The sequence below is a fragment of the Barbus barbus genome, assembly GCF_936440315.1.
Source record: "Barbus barbus genome assembly, chromosome: 14".
NCBI lineage: Eukaryota > Metazoa > Chordata > Actinopteri > Cypriniformes > Cyprinidae > Barbus > Barbus barbus.
Window position 1 is genome coordinate 22,108,732 of NC_136742.1, and position 21,341 is coordinate 22,130,072.

General features: G+C 36.0%; 1 protein-coding gene across 8 annotated transcripts; it reads left to right on the top strand.

Annotated features, from left to right (window-relative positions):
* Positions 1-270: 270 nt before the first annotated feature.
* LOC306879725 (FIGNL1-interacting regulator of recombination and mitosis-like) lies at positions 271-20,973 on the top strand. Of its 8 annotated transcripts, none has more exons than XM_079432872.1 (25): positions 271-598; positions 778-893; positions 1,056-1,095; positions 1,362-1,450; positions 1,830-1,934; positions 2,018-2,158; positions 4,600-4,762; positions 4,849-4,933; positions 5,281-5,419; positions 5,627-5,716; positions 5,826-5,890; positions 7,628-7,776; positions 8,321-8,450; positions 9,214-9,400; positions 9,803-9,885; positions 10,143-10,194; positions 11,198-11,287; positions 11,467-11,652; positions 13,418-13,534; positions 19,354-19,449; positions 19,556-19,669; positions 19,770-19,874; positions 20,205-20,285; positions 20,377-20,508; positions 20,593-20,973. In XM_079432872.1, the coding sequence occupies exons 2-25, from the start codon at positions 804-806 to the stop codon at positions 20,797-20,799; spliced, it is 2,736 nt and encodes a 911-aa protein (XP_079288998.1). In that variant the 5' UTR covers positions 271-598; positions 778-803; the 3' UTR covers positions 20,800-20,973. The 8 variants fall into 8 exon arrangements, with proteins under 8 accessions (XP_079288998.1, XP_079289000.1, XP_079289001.1 ...); XM_079432874.1 differs by having other exon boundaries at positions 288-598; positions 773-893; XM_079432873.1 differs by having other exon boundaries at positions 480-590.
* The last annotated feature ends 368 nt before the right edge of the window (positions 20,974-21,341 follow it).

A 21,341-nucleotide genomic window follows, 5' to 3' on the forward strand; every position in this document is an offset into this window, starting at 1 on the left:
ATAATTTCTGCTTCTTATAATTTGGTCTTGGTTGCATCATAGTTTATATAATGTGATCAGTGTTTGCGTAAATACACGTGTTGGGGAATTTGGATATTAACATGTAACATTTTAATTATATTCTGCTGAAATGAACGAAATGACTTGAGATTCAAAGAGACCGAGATTCAAAGATCCGAATCAGTAAAATGATCCGAACAAGTATATACAATATAAAATATATATATTCTGGACTTCGCCTTTAAGAAAAAGGCGCGAAGTTGGGACTTGGGAGCGATACCAATTTCACTTTTATAGGGGGACTCGTAAGCGCTGTACTGTTATTAACGTACGCTCGTAAAACGAATAAAAACGTAATCAGGACATTTTTTATATTGTGTAGTGTTAAATAGGTAAACATATCGCTTAGGACAGTCATCCAACAGGTTTTGTTTTCTTAAAGAAACCCCATGCAGTGCTGGCGAATGAAGTCGCCCAGAAGAAGGAAATGTGTGGAGCTCCCAAACAGATCAAAATATGTATACAGGATCTCATTATTGTCCATAATTATCAGAAGAACGCGTTTATTAATCGTTATTGTTTCTCTCTGAGTGAGTAGGTAAGTTCTAAATTGATAATAGTTTTGAAAAATTGTATGAAGTTAGTTGAGTTAGTTTAAGCTTCAGATTGAACGAATAAAAAACTGTTCCCTTTTAACGTTACTACGAAAACATGTTTGGCGAGTTGTTTCGTGAATGCATAAAATCGAGTTAAGTTACAACTTTGTTGTCAGTGCAGGTGTGTTTTGAAAAACCGTGACCACAATGTCTCAAGTTACTCTTTTGGAAGAGGTCTCTCAGTGGAACCAGGAGACCTGTCAACAAGAGCTCAAAACAGTCCTGCCCAAACTAATTATATCCTTTCCTGACGTCCTTCACAAATTCATTTCACTTGTAGTTTAAGGTGTATGCATGTATGAATGTTCATACGCTTGCATTTGATTGTTTAGAACAATTACTGATTTACCTTAGTGTAATTGATCTAACTAAGTGAGTAATTGGCCTTGACACTTAAACGCCATGCATCATGACACTCACAGCTGGGAAGAGCACACAAGTAAGTCTGAGCTGTCATTAATAAGACATTGTTTTAGACCTGGCATATCTCTGGTGGACCTCTAAACATACGCTTTTTTATGTATGATATATATGAGGGATATCTAAGCAAGTAAGTTAAAGCAAAAGTGCAAAATAAGAGACAACATGATCATTTAAATGATCTTCAACAGGCTCCTGTTTTTAAATTGTGGAAGCTTTCATTGCTTTTCTCAATAAATGCTTTATTTTTATTACCTACTTTGTTGATTTTTTTTTTTTCCACAGATATTCTTCAAATAATCACAAGCAGGTTCCTCCCTCATCTTTCTTTACCTGAATTAGAGACGGGGTGTTTCTCCACTGTCTTACCCAAGGTTTGAGATTTAAATGTCGGTTTTATAGTTGGGCTGAGTTTTTTTTTTTTTTGAGTACATGATAGCTCATTGAAATAAGTACTTGAGTACTCAAGGTATCATGATGATAATGAAACAGTTTAAAAAAACAAAACAAAAAACATACTGGTAATGGAAATAATATTATTTAAAAAAATTACACCTCTGTAATTAATAAAAAATTTTTTTTAATGCAACAGCTGAAAGGAATAAGGTTGTTTCATACAGCACTGTTGTAATGAATTATGTCACGTGTTGTATGAGCTAAAGCTGAAAAGTTAAATGAAGCTTCTGAAAATATTCTATAGCCCGAAATATTTAACAGGAAGCCTGTTTATATGTGTTGTCGTGTGATCCACAGGTGGTAAAAGTGTTTGCCAGTCTTTTGGAAGAAATCGGCAAGCAAATTGGAGGCCTCTCTAGTCAGAACACAGAGCTGCATGTGTTTTTGAGAAATATCTTGAAGGTTTGAATATGGCATATTGAAATTGAAATAAAAATTTCTTCATTTGCTGGTCAAAGTGATTTCTGCTGTTGTGTTTTTGTCAGATGATGGTCCAGACCCTGGAGTCTCTCTCTGGCTGTGTGCGTCGTGTCTGTTCCTTTGAAGAGTCTGTCTCATTTGATGCCATTCGCTCTCTGCCCTCTTGCATTCTCAGCGTCCTAAAGGACACCTTCCAGCACTGCAAGGTACCACAATATTTTTTTATATAGTGCGCTGGATATATTTTTACACCATCAACCATTGATTGAGAGCACACCTTTATAGGGTTGTGCTTATAGACGATAGTATCATGTATCGACAATAGTCAAAGATATCGCCTGTGGCTGATGCCTTTGACGATATCAAGACGATTATTATTATTATTATTATTATTAGGTTAGTATTATCTAATTAATATTAGGGCTTATTTGTCCGATCATATTTCTTTTTACGTGTTTTTACAGTGTTGCGCATTATAGCCAATGGGGTTGTGAAGGTGAGGATATTTTCCCACCAGTTAATCGACATGTGACAACACCAGTAATACAGGTGTCACGGTGGTGGGGGTCGAGTTTTCCCTCTTTTTCTCTCTTCCCTTCTGTTTTAAATAACTTGTAAAAGCGCTGTGTGCATTCTACTTTCACTTTTAAATTAGCGGCAAATCTGAATTCCATTCAAGCAACAACAAAATACAACGTAGTGCATAGAACTTTTATTAACAAAACAAATAAAAATACACCATGCTTTATGCCTAATATAAAATAACAAATAACTTACACAAAGTTTAAATGGGTAGCCTGTACAAAACTGAAAATCAGCTAATGAATAAGAAACGTAGAACATTTACAAAAATAGTCAATGTGAAATTAAAACCGCCAGTAGGTGGCAGCATGTGACTGTTAATGAGTGAGTCATTGAGATTCAAACGGCTGATTCATTCAGAAACAAAGCATTTGACTGTGTTAATGAGTGAATCACTTTTATCATCCGATTCGTCCAAAAAAGCTGATTCATTCAATAAGTAAACACTGTCCATTGCTCAGAGACGCAAAACAGTGCTGTGATCTTTGTTTGGAACTATTTTACGTTGGCAAAATTGAGCAAAAACAAGCAATATTATGTCTAAAATGTAAGTCACTTATTGTTTTACTGAACTTGTATAAATAATTATTAAATGTGTTATCATGCTGATATCTGCAGAAAAACAGTACTCTTTGTGTGAAGTAGATTAAGTTAACTATATTAAATCATATAAATATAAAAAGCATACAGAAGCATTTTTGCCATCTACAATTTAGAATGCCTGGAATTCTGAGTTTTAATAGACTAATAAATCAACGTGCGTGCACTCTGTGTGTGATTTGGTGATATAGCCTGCTTGATAATGTCAGATCGCACATCATTACAACAACACTTACCATATAGTCACAGGAGATATACTGTATATTGCACACCCCAGACTCGACTTGAGTGGAAAATGAATCGTCTGCGGTTGTGCGCGCATTTGTTTTCACATTTACATTTATGCATTTAGCAGACGCTTTTATCCAAAGCGACTTACATTGCATTCAAGTTACAGTTTTTACATTTTATCAGCTCTTGCTTTCCCTGGGAATCGAACCCATGACCTTGGCGTTGCTAGCGCCATGCTCTACTATTTGAGCTACAGGATGAGCAAAGGTGCTTTTAGGACTCTAATCGCCAGACCACTGATTCGTCAAACCTGCTTTCCTGCAGTCCGTGTTCTTCTGTTCTGTTCTGTTCTTCTGTTCTGTTCTTCTGACTATTTTGTAGTAAGTAACGGATATGTTTCGAGGTAATGTATGGGAGTAAAAGTATACATTTTAATTAGGAAATGTAGTGGAGTAAAAGTAAAAGTTAGCTGAAATATAAAAACTCAAGTAAAGTACAGATACTCCCAAAAATACTTAAGTACTGTAACAAAGTACTATTACTTCGTTACAATACACCACTATTAAGCACAAGTGGTAACGAAATACATTTTTTAAATAGAGATAGTATGTTAAAAGCGCATTTTAGTTCATATTCATGGTGTCCCAAAATAGCACAGTTGGATACTCTTAGTTGATCTTAAGTTTATCTTAAGAAGTATTAAAGAATAATTTTGTGTATATTAAGTACAAAATTAGTTTGTGAAAAATAGAGCACTTTAAGGACAATATGGAAGTGTACTTTTTTTTTTTTTTACCTGAGCATCATGTTATAGGGACTGAACAGACATTTAGAAGTTTATTTTAAAATTCAAGATATTTAAAATAAAAATAAGGCTGTGTAAACACTTTTTATTTTTATTTTTTTAACAACACGTTTACCACGCTATAAGTGTGTGCCATCAGGTAATGAAAAGTTTCACACACACTTGTGGTCTTCGTCATCACTTGAACGCCAAATACAGGAAATGCGTCATATAAGTAGTCAAGTGCAAAGACTGCAAGTGTGGGTATTTGGACAAGGCATTTGTAAGTACATTAAAACAAATTAGCACAAGGATATTGTGTATCAGCGATCTCACAGGCTGACTATAGGATGGTATATCGCCCAACACTACTGTTTGTGAACTTCAATAGTGGTTATGCAGAGAATTTTATTTTCTGTAAATTTCAGTATGATGTTGATGTGTTTATAGGACAGTGAGGTCATGTACAGTGGAAGGCTGTCATTGGTTGGTGATCTGCTTCAGGGCATGTTTAAAGAGGCCTATTCCTTGCAGAAGGGCTTGATGGAACTGTTGGACAAAATTAGTTTGGAGGACACTGCTTCTGAGGAGGAAGTGTCGGATATTGTCACAGGTTTGTGGTATCTGTGTGAGCAATCTCAAGCGAAGAGATGGATGCACTTTTCAATAGTTATTTAAAATTTTGTGTTTGGCTTGCAGTGATTCACAGTCTGCTGGACATATGCTCAATCATATCCAGATTGGACATTGCGCTACATGCTAACACATGGAAATTTATCATAAAGTGAGTATAATGTGCATCATGAAACCTTAAATCTGCTTTTAATAGAAACGGATATTTTATGGCCATGTTGCATAGGGAATTTTATGTGCTGAAGTAAAAATGAAAGTCTCACTTTTGCTGCATGATTTAAATGCCAATAACAAGAGTCCAGGTTTTTTTTTTTTTTTTTTTTTTTTTTTTTTCAAACTAGAAAACGTTAAAAGGCCAAAAAACCATCTTGTCCCAAACTTTAGCCTTAGAAATGATCAGACATTATAAATTGCACATAATACTTAATTATTCAATCTAAAATCCCAGAAAAAATTATATAAATTTATGTACTACTGACAGTTTGTGTTGGATTTCAGACAGAGTGTGAAATACCAGTCTCTTGTTGAAGATCGGCTTCGCCACACTGACATAGCCTTCTCGTTGTGTCAAGACCTATATACATCTGTCCAGAACTGTCTTGAGCTAGCTCAACAGATCCAACAGGCAGGCCTACAGGTAAAGTTTGTAACAGAACAGGGTGCGTTTTCTTTTTTTTTTTTCTTTTTTAACAGAGATGGTGATTGTTTTAATTTTTTTATTTTTTCATTGCAATAATGGTGACCTAGAATCATTTATCAGGGACTTTTTGTTGGATAAGTGAAAATAAGAGTTTTTATATAAAAGGTCAGCTCATATCTGACTTCCTCCTTTTGTTTCTCATAGGAAGTTGTGCACTGTCCAGAATACAAGCTTTTCCAAAAAGCAACAAAAATGTCTAGGTTTTTTGCTAACACATTAGTCCACTACACAAAGGTAACTGAGGGGAAAGTGAAAGTTAAAAACTTCCAAAACATCAAAGCTTGTTCAAATGATTGTAACAGTCTGAAATAGTTATAATGTTCTGTTTTTTGTCATGTGATAGGAATTTAAAGCATTTCTTGCCAAGTCATGCTGTCGATTTCACCAGTTGTATCTACAAATACACAGGTAAATGAAAGATACAGTCGTGGTCAGAATTAATGGCACCCTTGGTAACTATGGTCAAAGAAGGCTCTGAAAATAAACCTGCATTATTAATCCTTTGATCTTTTATTTAAAAAAAATCTAACTTTTCATTGAACTAAAACAACTGAAAATGGGGGAAAATCTCATTATGAAATATTTTTCTCAAATATACGTTCGACACCATTATTGCACCCCCAGAAATTCTTATGAGTAAAATATCTCTGAAGTATATTCCCAGTCATATTCACAATTTTGAGCACTCTAGGGTGATTATGAACATGAAATTATCCAGCCATGGTTTCCTGTTTCACAGAAATATAAATAGGAGGGAAAACAAAGCCCAAATTCCCTTAATCATCCATCACAATGAGAAAAACCAAAGAATATATTTCTGATGTGCAGCAAAAGATAATTGAGCTTCACAAATTAGTGAAGTGGTTTTAAGACGAGAGCTAGAGCAGTGAAAATTCCCATTTCCACCATCAGGGCTATAATTAGGAATTTCTGATCAACACAAAATGTTATGAAACTGCCTGGAAGAAGAGGTGTGTCTATATTGTCCTAATACACGGTGAGGAGGAGATTTTGAGTGGCTAAAGACTCCAAGGACCACAGCTGGAGAATTGCAGAAAATGGATGAGTCTCGGGGTCAGAAAACCTTGGGAAAAGTCAAACAGCACCTACATCACCACATGTTGTTTAGGAGGATTTCATGAAAATTTATCCTAGCTCATCCAAAAACAAACTCCAGCATATTCAGTTATCAGACACGACTGGAACTTCAAATGGGACTGGCTTCTATGGTCAGATGAAACTAAAAAATTAGCTTTCTTAGCAGCAAACCCTTAAGATGGGTTTGGTGAACACAGGGATAAAAAGTACCCCATGTGTACAATTAAATATACTGCTGTAGTTTTGATGTTGTGGGGCCTACAGTATATTTCTGCTGGAGGTCCTGGACATCTTGTTTAGACGCATGGCATCATGGATTCTATCAAAGATAAAAAATCAATAAGTGTCTGACTCTGTTAGAAATCTTATAATGGGCCATGTTTGGATCTTCCAACCGTATAATAATCCAAACACAAACCTCAAAAATGGGTCACTGAGACAAAAATGGGTCACTGAGCACAAAACCAAGCTTCTGCTATGGCCATTCCAGTCCTCTGACCTGAACCCTATAGAAAATGAGTGGGGTGAATTGAAGAGAAGAAACACCAACATGGAGCTGTGAATCTAAAGGATCTGGAGTGATTCTGGATGAAGGAATGGTATCTGATCTCTTGTCAGGTGTTGTCTAACCTCATCAGGCATTATAGGAGAAAACTTAGAGCTGTTAAACTGGCAAATGGAGGTTTCAAAAAGTATTGAATAAAAGGGTGTCGTTAATTGTGGCCAATGTGTATTAGAGAAAAACCATTTATTTCATAATTATATTTTCCCCCGTTTTACATTCTTTTTATCCAATGAAAGGTTAGATTTTTGTGAATTTTTTAAATAACAGATCAAAAGGATTAACAATGCAGATTTTCACAGCCGCCTTTGATCATATTTACTAAGGGTGCCAATAATTCTAACCATGATTGTATATTGCAAGGTCAACATTCATAACATGGGGATTTCAAGCAACTTGATTTTAAAATCATGTCAGTTTCATATTTTTCCCCTCTCTATTTTGTCTATGATGTCTAATTAAACTTGTGGTTTTTCCCTCCTCAGCAAGATCCCTACCTCTGTGTGTGCCCCGTCTGTGCCCTCTGCCCTCATTGAGGAGTTGAGAGTGGCGGTTCTGGTTCCCATGGATGCCGTGCTGACACAGCTGCTCTCCTTCCGACCCTTTGCAGAATCTGTCCTGGACCCAGATCACCGTGAGCTGCTTCTTGCAAACTATTATATCAACTTCCTCTTGAACCCTGCAACATTCCTTTAACATTTCTTCCAACAAACCTTTGACTTGTACATTGTTAGTTCATAGGACATTTAACCTGGTTTTTAGTCACTTTATAGACTATACTAATGTTAACTTCAGTCATTAGGAAAATGCAATTTGATGTTTTCAGATTAATTACAGGCTCCGAGATGAGGGAAAATCATTCAGTATACATAAACTTGCTGTACACTATGGAGCACATCACATAAAAAAAAAAATTACTTTTTTTTTTTTATTTTATTTTATTTTTTTTATTCCCACAACATTGTAATTCATTCCGTTGTTTTAGTAAAATCATGGCTGTCTTGTACTAATTCATTCCGTTGTTTTAGTAAAATCATGACTAAGATTTAACTAAAATAAAATGAAAGAACAAATTAATAAAACATGACCTCAGTTCAAACAAGGTAGATAATAAATTGAGGGGAATTTTTTTTTTAAATTTAATTTGCCAATTAGTTTTTTTTGTTTGTGCATTTTAGAGTGCAGTACAGAGCTTTGTCTGCCACAGTGTCTGCTGCTGGTGAATGTTCTGGGTAAACTCTCCTCCCAGCCAGAGGAGGCGCTGTGGCTGTGGACTGATGGCAGCCAATTTTCGGAGGAAGCTCCCAGGTACTTTGCACTTATAGGCCCTGTCCCAAATGGCACCCTAAACCCTTGTGGTCTTCCTCTGAGTCCGCACTTTCATGATGTAATGCCACTTTGACTGTCGGGTAGAGGTCTGCAAAAGTGCGTATTGAGGGCACATAGTGGCCACAAAGGGGGGCGCTAGAGAGCACCCTTTTGAATGCTAAAATGACGAATGGGACACCCTACGGTCTCGTGGACTTAACGGACACGCGGCGGCCATTTTAAGTCCGTAAGACAGAAAGTGCACATGAAGTGTTCCATTTGGGATGGGGCCAGAACTAGTCTGCCATTTAGATGAAATTGACAAACTAGTCAACAGTGCTGCAGTTGAGCATCATTTTGAGTTTTAGTATAATTAATTATACAACATTCCCCGAATTGCCTTGGCATTTATTGATAACATTGATTTATTGATACGGTTTCATTTGTAGTTAGCTATTTTCTTAAAGAAAGTAAATCAGTAGTCTTAAACTTATGAGTACATAGAGTGAAAAATGTGATAATTGTAAATAAAATTTAGTAGTGTTGACGTTTGTTTGTCTTGGCTGTTGGAGCAAAAGGGAATACTGCAATAATATGGCCTTTCATTGTACAGTACTGACAAAATGTTTGGGGTCGGCAAGAATGTTTTTTATTTTTTTTGGGGGGGTGAAAATGGTGCCTACTTAAATTGAGATTTTGTTATCTCTAGGTGCAGCATTTTTGGCTCAAGTACATAATGCCAGCAAAAACTGTCTTTCTACAGATGGTCTGTGTTTGAGGCAGTGTTGCAGAGTTTTCGTCGGTGTATGTTGGAGCGTGCCGTGCCGGTGTGGTTGCCGGGAGTAATGCTGCGAGGGCAGGCTCAGGGTAGAGTCAGTCTGTACCAGCATGTGTGTGTGCATATGTGTGCTTGTGTGGCTGTTCTGCCTGCTCAGCACTTCGCTCCATTGGTCAGTGATCCCTTTTATTGAATTTGTTGAATTGTACTCAAGTGTTGTATAACAAAGCTTGTTTTTTCTCTCTGGATGATGTGAAAAATAAAATGTACTTAAATTCTTGTGGTTTGAAAAGACAAGTTGCGTTTGAGCTTGACACAAATCTTGACAATTATATTCTTATGCTATTCTTGTGATTACTAAGATTAACATGATTCTCTCAAAGAAATCATTGAAAAGTTATTAATCATTACTTTCAATATTAGCATTTAAATACATTTTTATGCTCAAAGTTGTGTTAGAAATTTAATGCTGAAATAATTTTCAGCTGGCCAAGTGACAAATAGCTTGTACATTTCATCAGAAAAAAGGAAAAAACATCATATAATCTTGCTGTCCTCTGTTTGCTTCTTTCAGGAGCGGTCACTATTAGCTGCCGTATTGCAGGCAGACACGCAGATGGCTGTCTTGGCCACAGATGTCTGGTGCTTTCTGGCCCGGTAAGTGTAGATACACACCTATATGTGTAGACCATCGGACTTCTATGACTACTACTTTCCAGAAGTATAAATTTCCAAAGTTTTGTCATTGTGGTTTAGGAGTCATTCAATACTTTCTAAAACTCCCTAAACAATATTGATAACCATGCTCTGCTTAGACATGTCTATACAAGTTGGAAAACATCTACTGCTCTAAAGGATGCAAGAAAAGCATGCTTATATGCAATATCAGAGTTGTTCTTTCGGTCTCTCTTCAGGTATGGCACGGCTGAGTTGTGTTTTCATCATGTCCTCCTTATTGCTCACCTGGTGAGTGGAATGTGCTGGGAATATGACCTTTTTATGCTCTTGTGGTTTTCTGGAATGGTCTGGAATGAGGGACCACAGGGGGCCCTTTTTCTTTCTTACACCCTGACTGAGCTGACAATTGGTGTCAAAATGAGCATGGGGAGAAATACACCTGTCTATCACAGTCTTGTACTATTTTTCTTGTGTGCTTGGTATTTTTGTAAATGTTGTTAATGTGTTAAGTGTTGGTGAACAACTTATTCTATAGGTTCTATGTACAGTATGTGTATGGATAAACACACAAATACACAAAGTTCTCATAAGCTTCTAGGTCTCCATTTATTTGATCAAAATTACAATGAAAACAATCATGTTAACTTTTTTTTTTTTTTTTTTTTTACTATACACAACTAATCAAAAGTTGGTAAGATTTTTTGTTGTTGAAAAAAGTCTTATGTTTACCAAGGCTGCATTTATTTAATCAAATGCAGTAAAACAGTAATGCTGAACAGTAATGACTTTTAAAAATAGATTTCAAAGTATAATTTCCAGTATTCTTTCAAGAATAGAAAATTCAAAAGAACAGCATTTATTTGAAATCGAAATCTTTTGTATCGTTAAAAATGGTTTTACTGTCTCTTTTGATCAATTTAATGCATCTTTGTTGAAGAAAAGTATTATTTTCTTAAAATGAATTCTATACATTTGTGTGTGTGTGTGAGAGAGCTTTACATTTGACAATTAGAGAAAGTCCAAATACCTTTGTCTTCATTTAAACCATAGATCTATGTTTTGCTTCAAGACTGTATTTGTTCTATTCTTTATCCATACAATTTATTTTTTCTGTTTTAAAGATGACTAAATACTCTTTTGACCCATTGTAATTCAATTTTTGGAGAGTGTTTAGAATTTCTTTAAGTTCTCTTGGTTTGAACATTTTGTCTGAACAAATTGCTAGAAAATCTCCGGTTTTTAGTAGTCCACCAATTGCTTCCATGACCTGTATTGTTGTTGTACTGTCAAGATAAGGTCATGTCCTGGTGAGGGTTATCAGCTGTTTCACTTGGCCCTGCTGCTTAGACGCCTGCTATTTCTCATGACCCCAAAACACCAGGTTAGTTTCTTTTTTTTCTAGTCCAGATAAAGAAAATGAACACAACTCTGCAAAAAAAAACTTCCTCAGAACATTGATGAGTTTGTAATATAGTTTATTTCTGTTCCCACAGTTGTTTTTGTTTTGTAGGTAGCAAAATGGTACATTTTAAAAATGTGATGGAGTGTTTCTTGTGACAGGTGGAGTTTGTGGAGCACTTCCCTCCTGCTCAGGAAGAAAACCTGTGTGTGTGGCACCACACTCTGCTGAGGTGTCTGTGCACAGAGGCACGTATGCGGGTGGAGAAAGAGATGCTTTCCGGGGCTTCTGTTGTGCTGCAGGAATGGCAGAATAACAGCTACAGGATGGGAGATATGCCGAGACTTGTGAGAGAACTAAAGTGACATTGGTGCCACTGAACACAAACTTTATACTTAATAGGATGTTTGCCTTTTTTTATTTTTATTACACAAGGCCTTGATTTTAAAAACATCAAAAATGCTGGCATATTACAAAAACAACTTTACCACTAACAGTTCATTACCCAAGACATAATTGGGTAATGAAGAGGAAACAGACAGTCTTTGATAGGGGTGGCTCGATAGCACTTTTTCAGATCCCGATCCGATACCAAAAATTGAGTATCCGCTAATATCGATTCGATACCAGTGCAGTTTTTTTTTTAATCCGTGTAGAATTTCTATACCTCAATGTGTGTTGAACTGATCATCACTCTATTGTGTGTTACACACAATCTACTAAATATAGACAACTTTCTTCTAAAGAAAAACTAACAAATGGAAAAAAATATATATCATAATCTATGACAAAAATACCATTATAAACTAGGTTAGTGGATAATTCAGTAGCAAAAGTTAATCTAGAAAAATCATTAGTGCACAATTTTATAAAGTGAAAAAATATTTTTTTAGTGGGGAACAAATAAAAGTGAATAAGTGTTGGACTAAATCTGGTAAAATGTTACACATTGCTCTTTGTATGGTTGTAAAAATACATTCATGAAAAAAGTAATGTTAATATATAGGGCCTACTTTAATATTAAAAAATATTTATTTTAAATGTATAGCACAGTAATGAGGCAGCAACATTTTTTAACAGCTTGTAATAATTGACTAATAATCTGTCATTGTGCAAAAGTATTATAATACGACAAGCTCCAATACAGAGCGCACAAAGCGCTTATACGCATCTCGTGCGCAGAATGATGTGCTTGAAGCAACACGGAGTCACAGCACGCAGCGCTCCGCATAGACATCTGTTACTTTTAAATCTCAGTTGAGTCTCAGTGAAGAACAATTCGTAGTGTTCTCTACTACTAGAAATGAACACGATTTAGAAACAAAACGAAACTCCAACTAGATAAAGTCCTTTTTACGCAAAACCATTTATCTTTATTTGCAGATCAAGTATAATATTAGGAACATTGAATAATCTTGGAGAGAGTTTCATCGTCTTAACTGTCGTAACCGAACGCAACACACAGTTTGAATGCTGAATGGAGGATGACAGACAGCTGCAGCGGAGAAAATAATTTACATGAACTTGACTTAAATATTCATCTGTAGCCTACCTCACATTAAACTGTGGAGCGGCTTCAGAACACTTATATAGTGCTAATAGGAATATAGTGCACAAAAACTTTATGGTGCTTTATGATGTTCTTGTGGCTTTCTTGGGGCTTAAAAATAACACAATAGTATACGCAGATTATCGGATATGGATTGGTCTTGTCTGACCGATACCCTGATCCGGCAGAAAATGCCAGTATCGGAGCAATACCAATACTGAATATCGGATCGGGGCACCCCTATTTCAATCCACATTCAAGTTCCAAGGCTTTGAATGTGTTTTATGCCTCAGTCTTACCCTGAACAAATTTTTGTGAGGGTTGTTGTAGATTAAAGTTTTGATTATGGATACAAAACAAATCCACACACTTACCCAGTTTGACCATGGGAAACTTAGTTTTTTTTATTGTTATTTAAACACTTCAGATTTTCTTTGTTGTAGATTGACACATCAACAGTGTGTAAACTCTATCTGACATCCTGCATTTAAAAACCAGACTGGTCTTTAAGATAAATATCTTGCCCAGGCTTGGTTTTAACTTTGTTTTTCCTTGTGATTCAGAACCGGATACTAGGCTGTGTGCTGATGTTGATGGGAGGAAGCAACCTGGAGGCTGAGTGTGTGATATCTTCTGTGAAGATCATCTCCCAGCTGTGGAGTCGCATGAGTAGCAACCAGGTGATCAGATTTCACATACACATAACTGTTCAAAATTTTGGGGTCAGTACAGGGTCATCAGATGCTAAATTAACTTTTTCTTGGTGTTTGAACAGAAATGTGTGTTGGCAGTGTGTGTACACAACCACCCGATAATGGTAAAAAAATCCACCTAGTGCCTTTTTTTTTTTTTTTTTTTTTTTAAATCCCCAAAAATCATAAGAACTGTCTCAGATCAAGCCATTCACAGATTCTTGGCCCCTCCTATGACTATTGACTAACACTGCCATTTTAGCATTGTCTCCTAAGCAATTGAGGTGTTCTGTTGTTGAATGTAGTAATGAACAAAGCCGTCGTCATTTGTTCCCAACATCTGAGCTGCTGAATGCCCCCCTGATCTACTTAATGCATTTGTTCGTGCGAATGATTCGTGAATCGTGTGAATCCAGCTTCACCTACAAAAGAAGCTATTGTTGGGTTTTTTTTTTTTTTTTTTTTTTTTTTTGATGTAGCAGCATGAACAGTATATTATTTCAAAACAAAAGCCATTAAATTTTTATTTTTTAAACATAATCAAAATAACAGACAAAATAAAATAATAATATTAGTAACAATAATCATTTGAACTGTTCGGGGGAGGTCAGATATATAATTAATAATCAATTTTCATATTAAATGTTAAATGTTTGTTCTTGGTCTATGGTAGAGACTGTGGGAGAAAGTCCGTTAGTTTCCGATGTGGAAAGGATCACAAATAACATTTTCCATTCAGAAGGGAAGGATCATTTGTTTTATACCTCCACAAAGTCTGGCCGTATTGGCCTTACATATTCGATCCACTTGGACCAAACTTTTCTGAAGACGAAGGGAAAAAGTAATCTTTTCCATAACATAAATATCATTCACAATATCCATCCATTCTTGTATTGTGGGGGGTTCAGGAATCAACCAGCACCTTGTGAGTGCTTTTTTACCAGCAACTGTTAGAATGCCAAATAGGTATCTTTCAGGAAATCTTTTCAGATTAGTATTTCCTAAATATAATGTGGAAAAGTGCAAAGGCAGTGTAGTGTTAAAAATGCCTTCCACTGCTTTATGAAGCTCCACCAAAAAGGTTTTTATCACTGGGCATTCCCAGAATATATATGCCAGTGATTGGCTTCCTGAAACCTACACTGTCTCCAACATTTGGTGTCCCCTCCCTCAATATGTGCTTTCTGTTTCGGTGTAATAAAAAATCTAATAAGGCATTTCCACTCAAATTCCCGCCATATGTGAGAATTAGTACATTTCCATGGGAATTTACATGCATCAAGCCATTCCTCATTCGATATTAAAAAATTACCTTCTTTTTCCCATTTTTTCTTTAATATATGCTAATATATGCTTTTCTTTAATATATGGAGTTTTCTTTATCCTAAGACCTTGAGATGACACCTTTATTTAAATCACCTTGGTAAGCACCTGTAAATATCTTCCATACTGGGTCATCAAAGTCTGTTTTATCTTTGATGTTGTTTTCAAAATGATTGCGTAGCTGGAGATATCTATAAAAATCTGATTTCTCAAGGCAGTACTCTTTCTTCAAACTTTCAAAGTCTTTCAACTCTCCCTTTTCCATAAGAGAATAGAATGTTGTTATTCCTTTTGACACCCATGATTTGAATCTATAATCCATTCTATTTGTCTTAAATTCAGGATCATAGGCACACCATTGAATTATTTGTAATTTACGATCTAATTTATATTCTTCCTTTTATTGTATTCCATATTTTTAATTGGGCTTTAATCCATAGATTTTGCACCTTTTCTATAAATCGGACGGCATTCCACCTGTGTATATCATCTTTACTTTTTATTAAAAGTGGGTTAAAATTAGCCTCTGCTAGTTATATTATCATGTGTTTGTCTTTTGAGAGAGAAAACCAGTCTGATCGTTATGTATTAGTTGGGGGAGAATCTTTTCCAGTCTTTTGGAAAAGATGCTTGTATATAATTTGTAATCAACATTCAGGATCGAAATTGGTCCGTATGAACTACATTCTAATTTATCTTTTCCCTCTTTTGGGATAACTGATGTATTGCAAGCCTGAAGAAGACTCTGTATTAATTCAGAATGAAAAGTCTTGTACAACTCTGATGAAAAGCCATCAGGACCTGGACTTATTTGTCTTGAGTCTGGAGATGGCGTTATTTAGTTCTCAGTTACCGCAGCTGATAATGTTTGATTTTGTTCCTCTGTTATAACTGGTAAATTGAGGGAGTCAAGGAATTGTCCAATCTGTTGCTCATCTTCTAAGGGTGGTTGTGTATATAGTAATTTATGATATTTTTTTCAATGTTTTTAGTATTTTGTTTTGTTTATATTGTATGATTTTAGAATTCAAATCCCTTATTTTATATATTGTATTATCCGTTTGTTTTTGTAGCTTCCTTGCCAAAAGTTTAGTTGATTCATAATATTTATTTCGTAAATATCAACTTTCAATTTCTTGTGAATACATTATATTTATTTCATTTCTAATTTTCTTTTAATCATCAGGTGTGCTTTTTGTTCCTATTTATGTTGCGATTCAAGTTTTTTTAGCTCATTATTGAGATCTGCTTTAATTTCTTTTCGTAAGCACAGAATATGATTCTGCCCCTAATGACTGTTTTTAAGGCATCCCATACCGTTGCTGAGTTAACTTCCCCATTATCGTTTTCTTCAATAAATATTCTTATATCCTCCTCCATTTGAGTTTGAAATTGTAGAATGCTTGTATTTAACCTCCAAAGTGTTCTTCTCAGGTTCTCTCTAATATGTATAGTACAAGAGAGGGGTGCATGATCAGACATTACATATATAAATATTACATATTGTAATGATAGTATTGTCTATTTTCCCTGAAACTTATGTATCTTCCTTCCTTATCTGAGATCTCAGAGGTGCTCAAATAAAGAAATTTGTGATATTAAAATTGCTACACCCCTTCTGTGGCCTGACTTATAAGATGAATAGTACACCTTATTGAATCCCATTCTCTTTAGTTTTTCATGTTCTTCTGGAGTGAGATGTATCTCTTGTAGGAGCACAATCTCTGCATTTTTCCCTTTTCATTTTTAATAGTATTTGACTTCTCTTAGCTGGGTTCAAAATCCCATTCACATTAAATGTAATAACTTTAAGGATGTGTTTGTTCATATTCTTCATTGTTGGCTAACAAGCTTAACCACTCCCGCAGCGTCTCTCTTGTTGTTCAATTTATACATTGACAATGCCTCTACCAAATTTCCTGAATCTCTGGAGTTTTTCTTTGTATTGTGGGTGAGGAGTTTTCTTGGGTTGTGTGCAACCGTCCACTATTCCAGATTCCTGATCTCCGCCCCGGTTTCATCTTCTCCTCGCTACTTGCCAAGTAGATAGTTGTGCGATTTCCTCTTGGTCTGTAGTAGTGGATGGCTTCACCCCGGTAACGGAGAATCTTCGTGAAGCTATGTCTCTCATTGCCTCCGCAGCATCCTGGTACATTCGAGTGCCGTCACCGTAGGGGTGGGCGATATGGAAAAAATATCATATCACGATTTTTTTTTTTTTAGAAATATCACGATTTTATCACGATTCTTTGTCATGTTGGTTTTACTATTTTGGTTTTACAAGTTGTCTGAGCATTACAGCCAAACTAGAAAGACAAAGCCTTTCAAGGTAACAAAAAAAAGACATGGCAGATATTTAGGCCAAAGTAGGCGAAGATAAAAATCTTTGTCATTATTTTATCTTTCTTATTAAAAAATAAGAACAAAGATACACATTACAAATACACCTAATATACAAATAAAACAAACTGCTTTATTTTCAGGTGCAATAGGTGTATTTTAGCAGGAGCATTCAATGAAATTGAATGAACAAATATAAAAATAAAACACTATATAGACTGATTCCTAAAGCAACTGTTAAAGTTTTTCAGTCAAGAATGAGTGATTTTTTTTTTTTTTTTTTTTCTCTCTGCGTTTTGTTAACGTTAAATGAATAGTTCCCCCAAAAATAAATATTCTGTCATATTTCTGTCATGTTTTATTTTATACCATCATTTACTCAAAAGTTGAAGTCGTGGCCTAATGGTTAGAGAATTGGACTCGTAATCGAAAGGTTGCGGGTTCGAGTCCCCGGCCGGCAGGGGTTGTAGGTGGGGGGAGTGAATGTCCAGCGCTCTCTCCACCCTCAATACCATGACTGAGGTGCCCTTGAGCAAGGCACCGAACCCCCAACTGCTCCCCGGGCGCCGCAGCATAAATGGCTGCCCACTGCTCTGGGTGTGTGTTCACGGTGTGTGTGTGTGTGTGTGTGTGCATTTGTTCACTACTCACTGTTGTGTGTGTGCACTTGGATGGGTTAAACGCAGAGCACCAATTTCGAGTATGGGTCACCATACTTGACAATACGTCATGACTTTTTTTGTTTTAAATCTGAATGAGTTTCTTTCTTCTGCTGAACATAAATGCTATTTTGAAGAAGGTGGAAAACCAAACAGTTGCTGGTCCTCAGTGACTTCCATAGGATTTTTCTTTCCTGCCATCATATTCAATGTAGACCAGCAACTGTTTGGTTACCCTCATTCTTCAAAATATCTTATTTTGGGTTCAGCACAAGAAATTAATAGAGGTTTGGGACAACATGTGAGTAAATAATGACAGCAATTTAATTTTAGGGTGAACTATCCCTTTAATGACAGTCGACAGCACGTTTAGTGTCCTGTCTCTTTAAGACCTGCATGCATCTAATATACAGGCACATATCCGTTTCCAAATAATGTACTTTTTTGCGATCACGAATAAGTGCAGTGTCCTGTCAGAGTAACTCTACTGCTGTATGTCGTGTTGTACAGTATATAGAAGACAAGGAAATACTGTTGCGCTCAGATGAAGGCTAATGGTAAGTCCAGGTGCGTGGAAACCAATGAAGTATAGAAGAGACTGTAGATGGTTCGCACTCTGAAAAACTAGACAAAAGAGTGCGAACCATCTACAGTCTCTTCTGTACAGTATATAGAGACGGAGGCGCCAGTACTGTATTTAACATAATGTGCGCTGTAGCACGATACTACGATATTTCTTCAAAAGCAGATCGTGGAGACATTTTTATCGTCCACGATCAAAAATCGTCATATCGCACACCCCTACGTCACCGTCATATGTTTTTTTTTTTTTTTATGAATCTTTGCAAATCACCTTTCCTAATAATGTGTTAGTCAAGTTCCACGATGAATGCGGCTAAAGTTTAGTCTCACGAGAATGGCTTGTCACCCCACGGAAGAGAGGGGTGGGGTGAGCAGAGCTCATTATATTTAAAGGGACATGCACTGAAACGGCTCGCTGTGAACAGAACCGTTTTTGTTAAAAAGGGTGTTGTTCTACTCTAAAATACTTTGGTTAAAATTTCTCAATGGTAAAGATTTTTCATGAAGACCTTAAAGAATCATACCAACTTGTGGAAAATGGGCATCTGATGTCCCAAATGTTTTTGAGCTACAAATCAGCATATTAAAATGCTTTCTGAAGGGTCATGTGACACTGAAGGCTGCCAACTCATGAATAAATTCATTTTAAAATTTGCAAAATGGAAAACGGTTTTGAATTTAATAATATTTCACCATATTACTGTTTTTACTGTATTTTTGATCAAATAAATGCAACCTTGGTGAGCAAAAGATACTTTTCAGGAACATTTCTTTCTTTCTTAGTCTTACTGACTCCAAACTTTTGAGCAGTATCACTAAAAGGGGTGACATGTTAAAGTAAAGAATCTCATTCACATGTAAGCGGGTTAATATATATTTTTTCCACTATTCATCTACTATTAGGTGCAGGTTCATCCTCCTCTCCAGTGCACTGTAAAGTTACTCCTGTCAATATCAGCTGTTCTGATCAAAAGTATAGAGCCACATGTCATTGTTCAGGTGATATTTGAACATTTACTGTTTTCTTAGGGCCTTCATTTTATTTTTTTTAAATCTTTTTAGATCTTAGTTCATTTTGATGCAAGTTGTTCTGTTTTTTAAACAGGCTGTTTCATGTTTGAGTGGGTTGACTATCCAGAAATGCCCTGATGACCTTCTTTTAGCTGCTTTGGAGTTCCTTACTTCCATGGGAAGAGTGTTTATTTCTCCCAGTATTAAGGTAAAAGTGGAATACGAGTAAAAAAAAAAAAATAAGACCAGAAATTAGCTCTCTCATTGGTCATTTCATTGTGTCTGCATATGAATGTGTATGACTGCAGTGTCGAGTTTTGCCAAGAATCCGTGATCTGTTTAATGGTCTCCTGAATCACCCATCCTGGCTGATCCTCCATCATGTCCTGGAGGCCTTTGGCCTCTTTGCAGAGGTGGGAATTTCCCCATTATATAACCATGTTTTTCATTATTATTAAACAGACAATATCTTAAATTGTTAAATTTGTATTTGAGTAATTCAGAAGTTTATATATAAGTTCTTGAAAGAAAAAACTGACTCAAAATAAATTCTAATAATTCTGATTATAAGCAGTGCATTTAGTTCAAGTATAGGTGAGTCCCATAATGTAAACCTAAGTGATTATTTTCTGTATCAACTATTATTTGGTAAAAAAAATAAATCTCAAATCACATCCCTCTTTATCATTGTTTTTAATCAACAGTTTTGTAATCTAGCTCAAATGTCTCTTTTGTAACTTAAGATAACCAACCATGAGGAAGTGATTTCTCAGACATTGACATCAGAGGAGATCAAAACCAAAGTGTTAAACTTCCTCAGTAAGGTATGGAATGAGAGATGCATAGACTGTAATTGTAAGTGTAATTGTCTTATTTAAGTGCTCCTTATATCGATTAATGTATCACTTTCTACAGACCATCTCACACCAGGAGTCTGAGGAAGCAAGACTAGAGCGTCTGAAGGAGTGGAGGAGTATAATAGAGAAACACTGTGAGCAAATGGAGCGTGAGACCAGCTCACCTTTACACACACCACTTGCTGAGGAGGTGAGTGAGCGGATGGCTTACTTTATTGTCTGACTTACCTATGGAACAAATTTTTACTAATTCTACAATTCTTTTCCTGTTCAGCCATGTCCGAAAAGGGCAAGACGGGAGACGGAAGTAGAAGAGGAGTTCGAGCGACACCTCCAGACAGCAGAAAGTGCCTTGAAAGCCCTGCAGGCAATAGTGGGGCCAGACCACAACCTGTCCTCGCCACAGTGGGTCAGGACCAGACTTGAGGTCTTACAGACACTGATAACTCAAATCAACAGCGCTGCAATAGAGCAGCCCTAATTCAACTACACCACCTCTACCTATGGCTGCTTTTAACACAATGCTGTCTTTGTTCCATGTCACTACATTTATTAAAGTCACCCAAGATATCTGTATAAAAGTTGTATTTTTTTAAGTTTATATGGAAAAGAGTTACTCCAAAGACCATTAAATTAGTAAAATTCATTAAAATGTGTTTTGTGGATTTCTATTGTGAGGGATTGACACGGAATACTAAAGTCTAAAGCTCTGCTTTTAATGGTGCATTCACACTCATAATTGCCGTAATCTCAAGATTATAGTATATTCAGTAATTACAGCTCTGATGTTTGAGACCTCCAATTTGAGCTTGCAATTGTGGTAATTCCAACATGGCTGGAACACACTATATTAATGCCAACATCCTATTATGCCAGTTAAGCAGCATTTAATTTTTTGGGGGTCATGCAGGAAAAGAAAAAAATAGGGTGTGGACTTGGAAATATTCATTGGTTGTTGTTGAGATGTGCGTGTTGCTCTTAAAAATGCATGCAAAAATTTAAATTGGAGAATTCTCATCTCAT

What these genes read in the sequence shown, in the direction of transcription:
- LOC306879725 (XM_079432872.1), top strand. Translation starts at nt 804, where the DNA reads ATGTCTCAAGTTACTCTTTTGGAAGAGGTCTCTCAGTGGAACCAGGAG. An exon ending in ACATGGAAATTTATCATAAA is followed by an intron (nt 4,934 to 5,280) that starts GTGAGTATAATG and finishes GTTGGATTTCAG; the next exon opens with ACAGAGTGTGAAATACCAGT. An exon ending in TTTTCGGAGGAAGCTCCCAG is followed by an intron (nt 8,451 to 9,213) that starts GTACTTTGCACT and finishes GTCTTTCTACAG; the next exon opens with ATGGTCTGTGTTTGAGGCAG.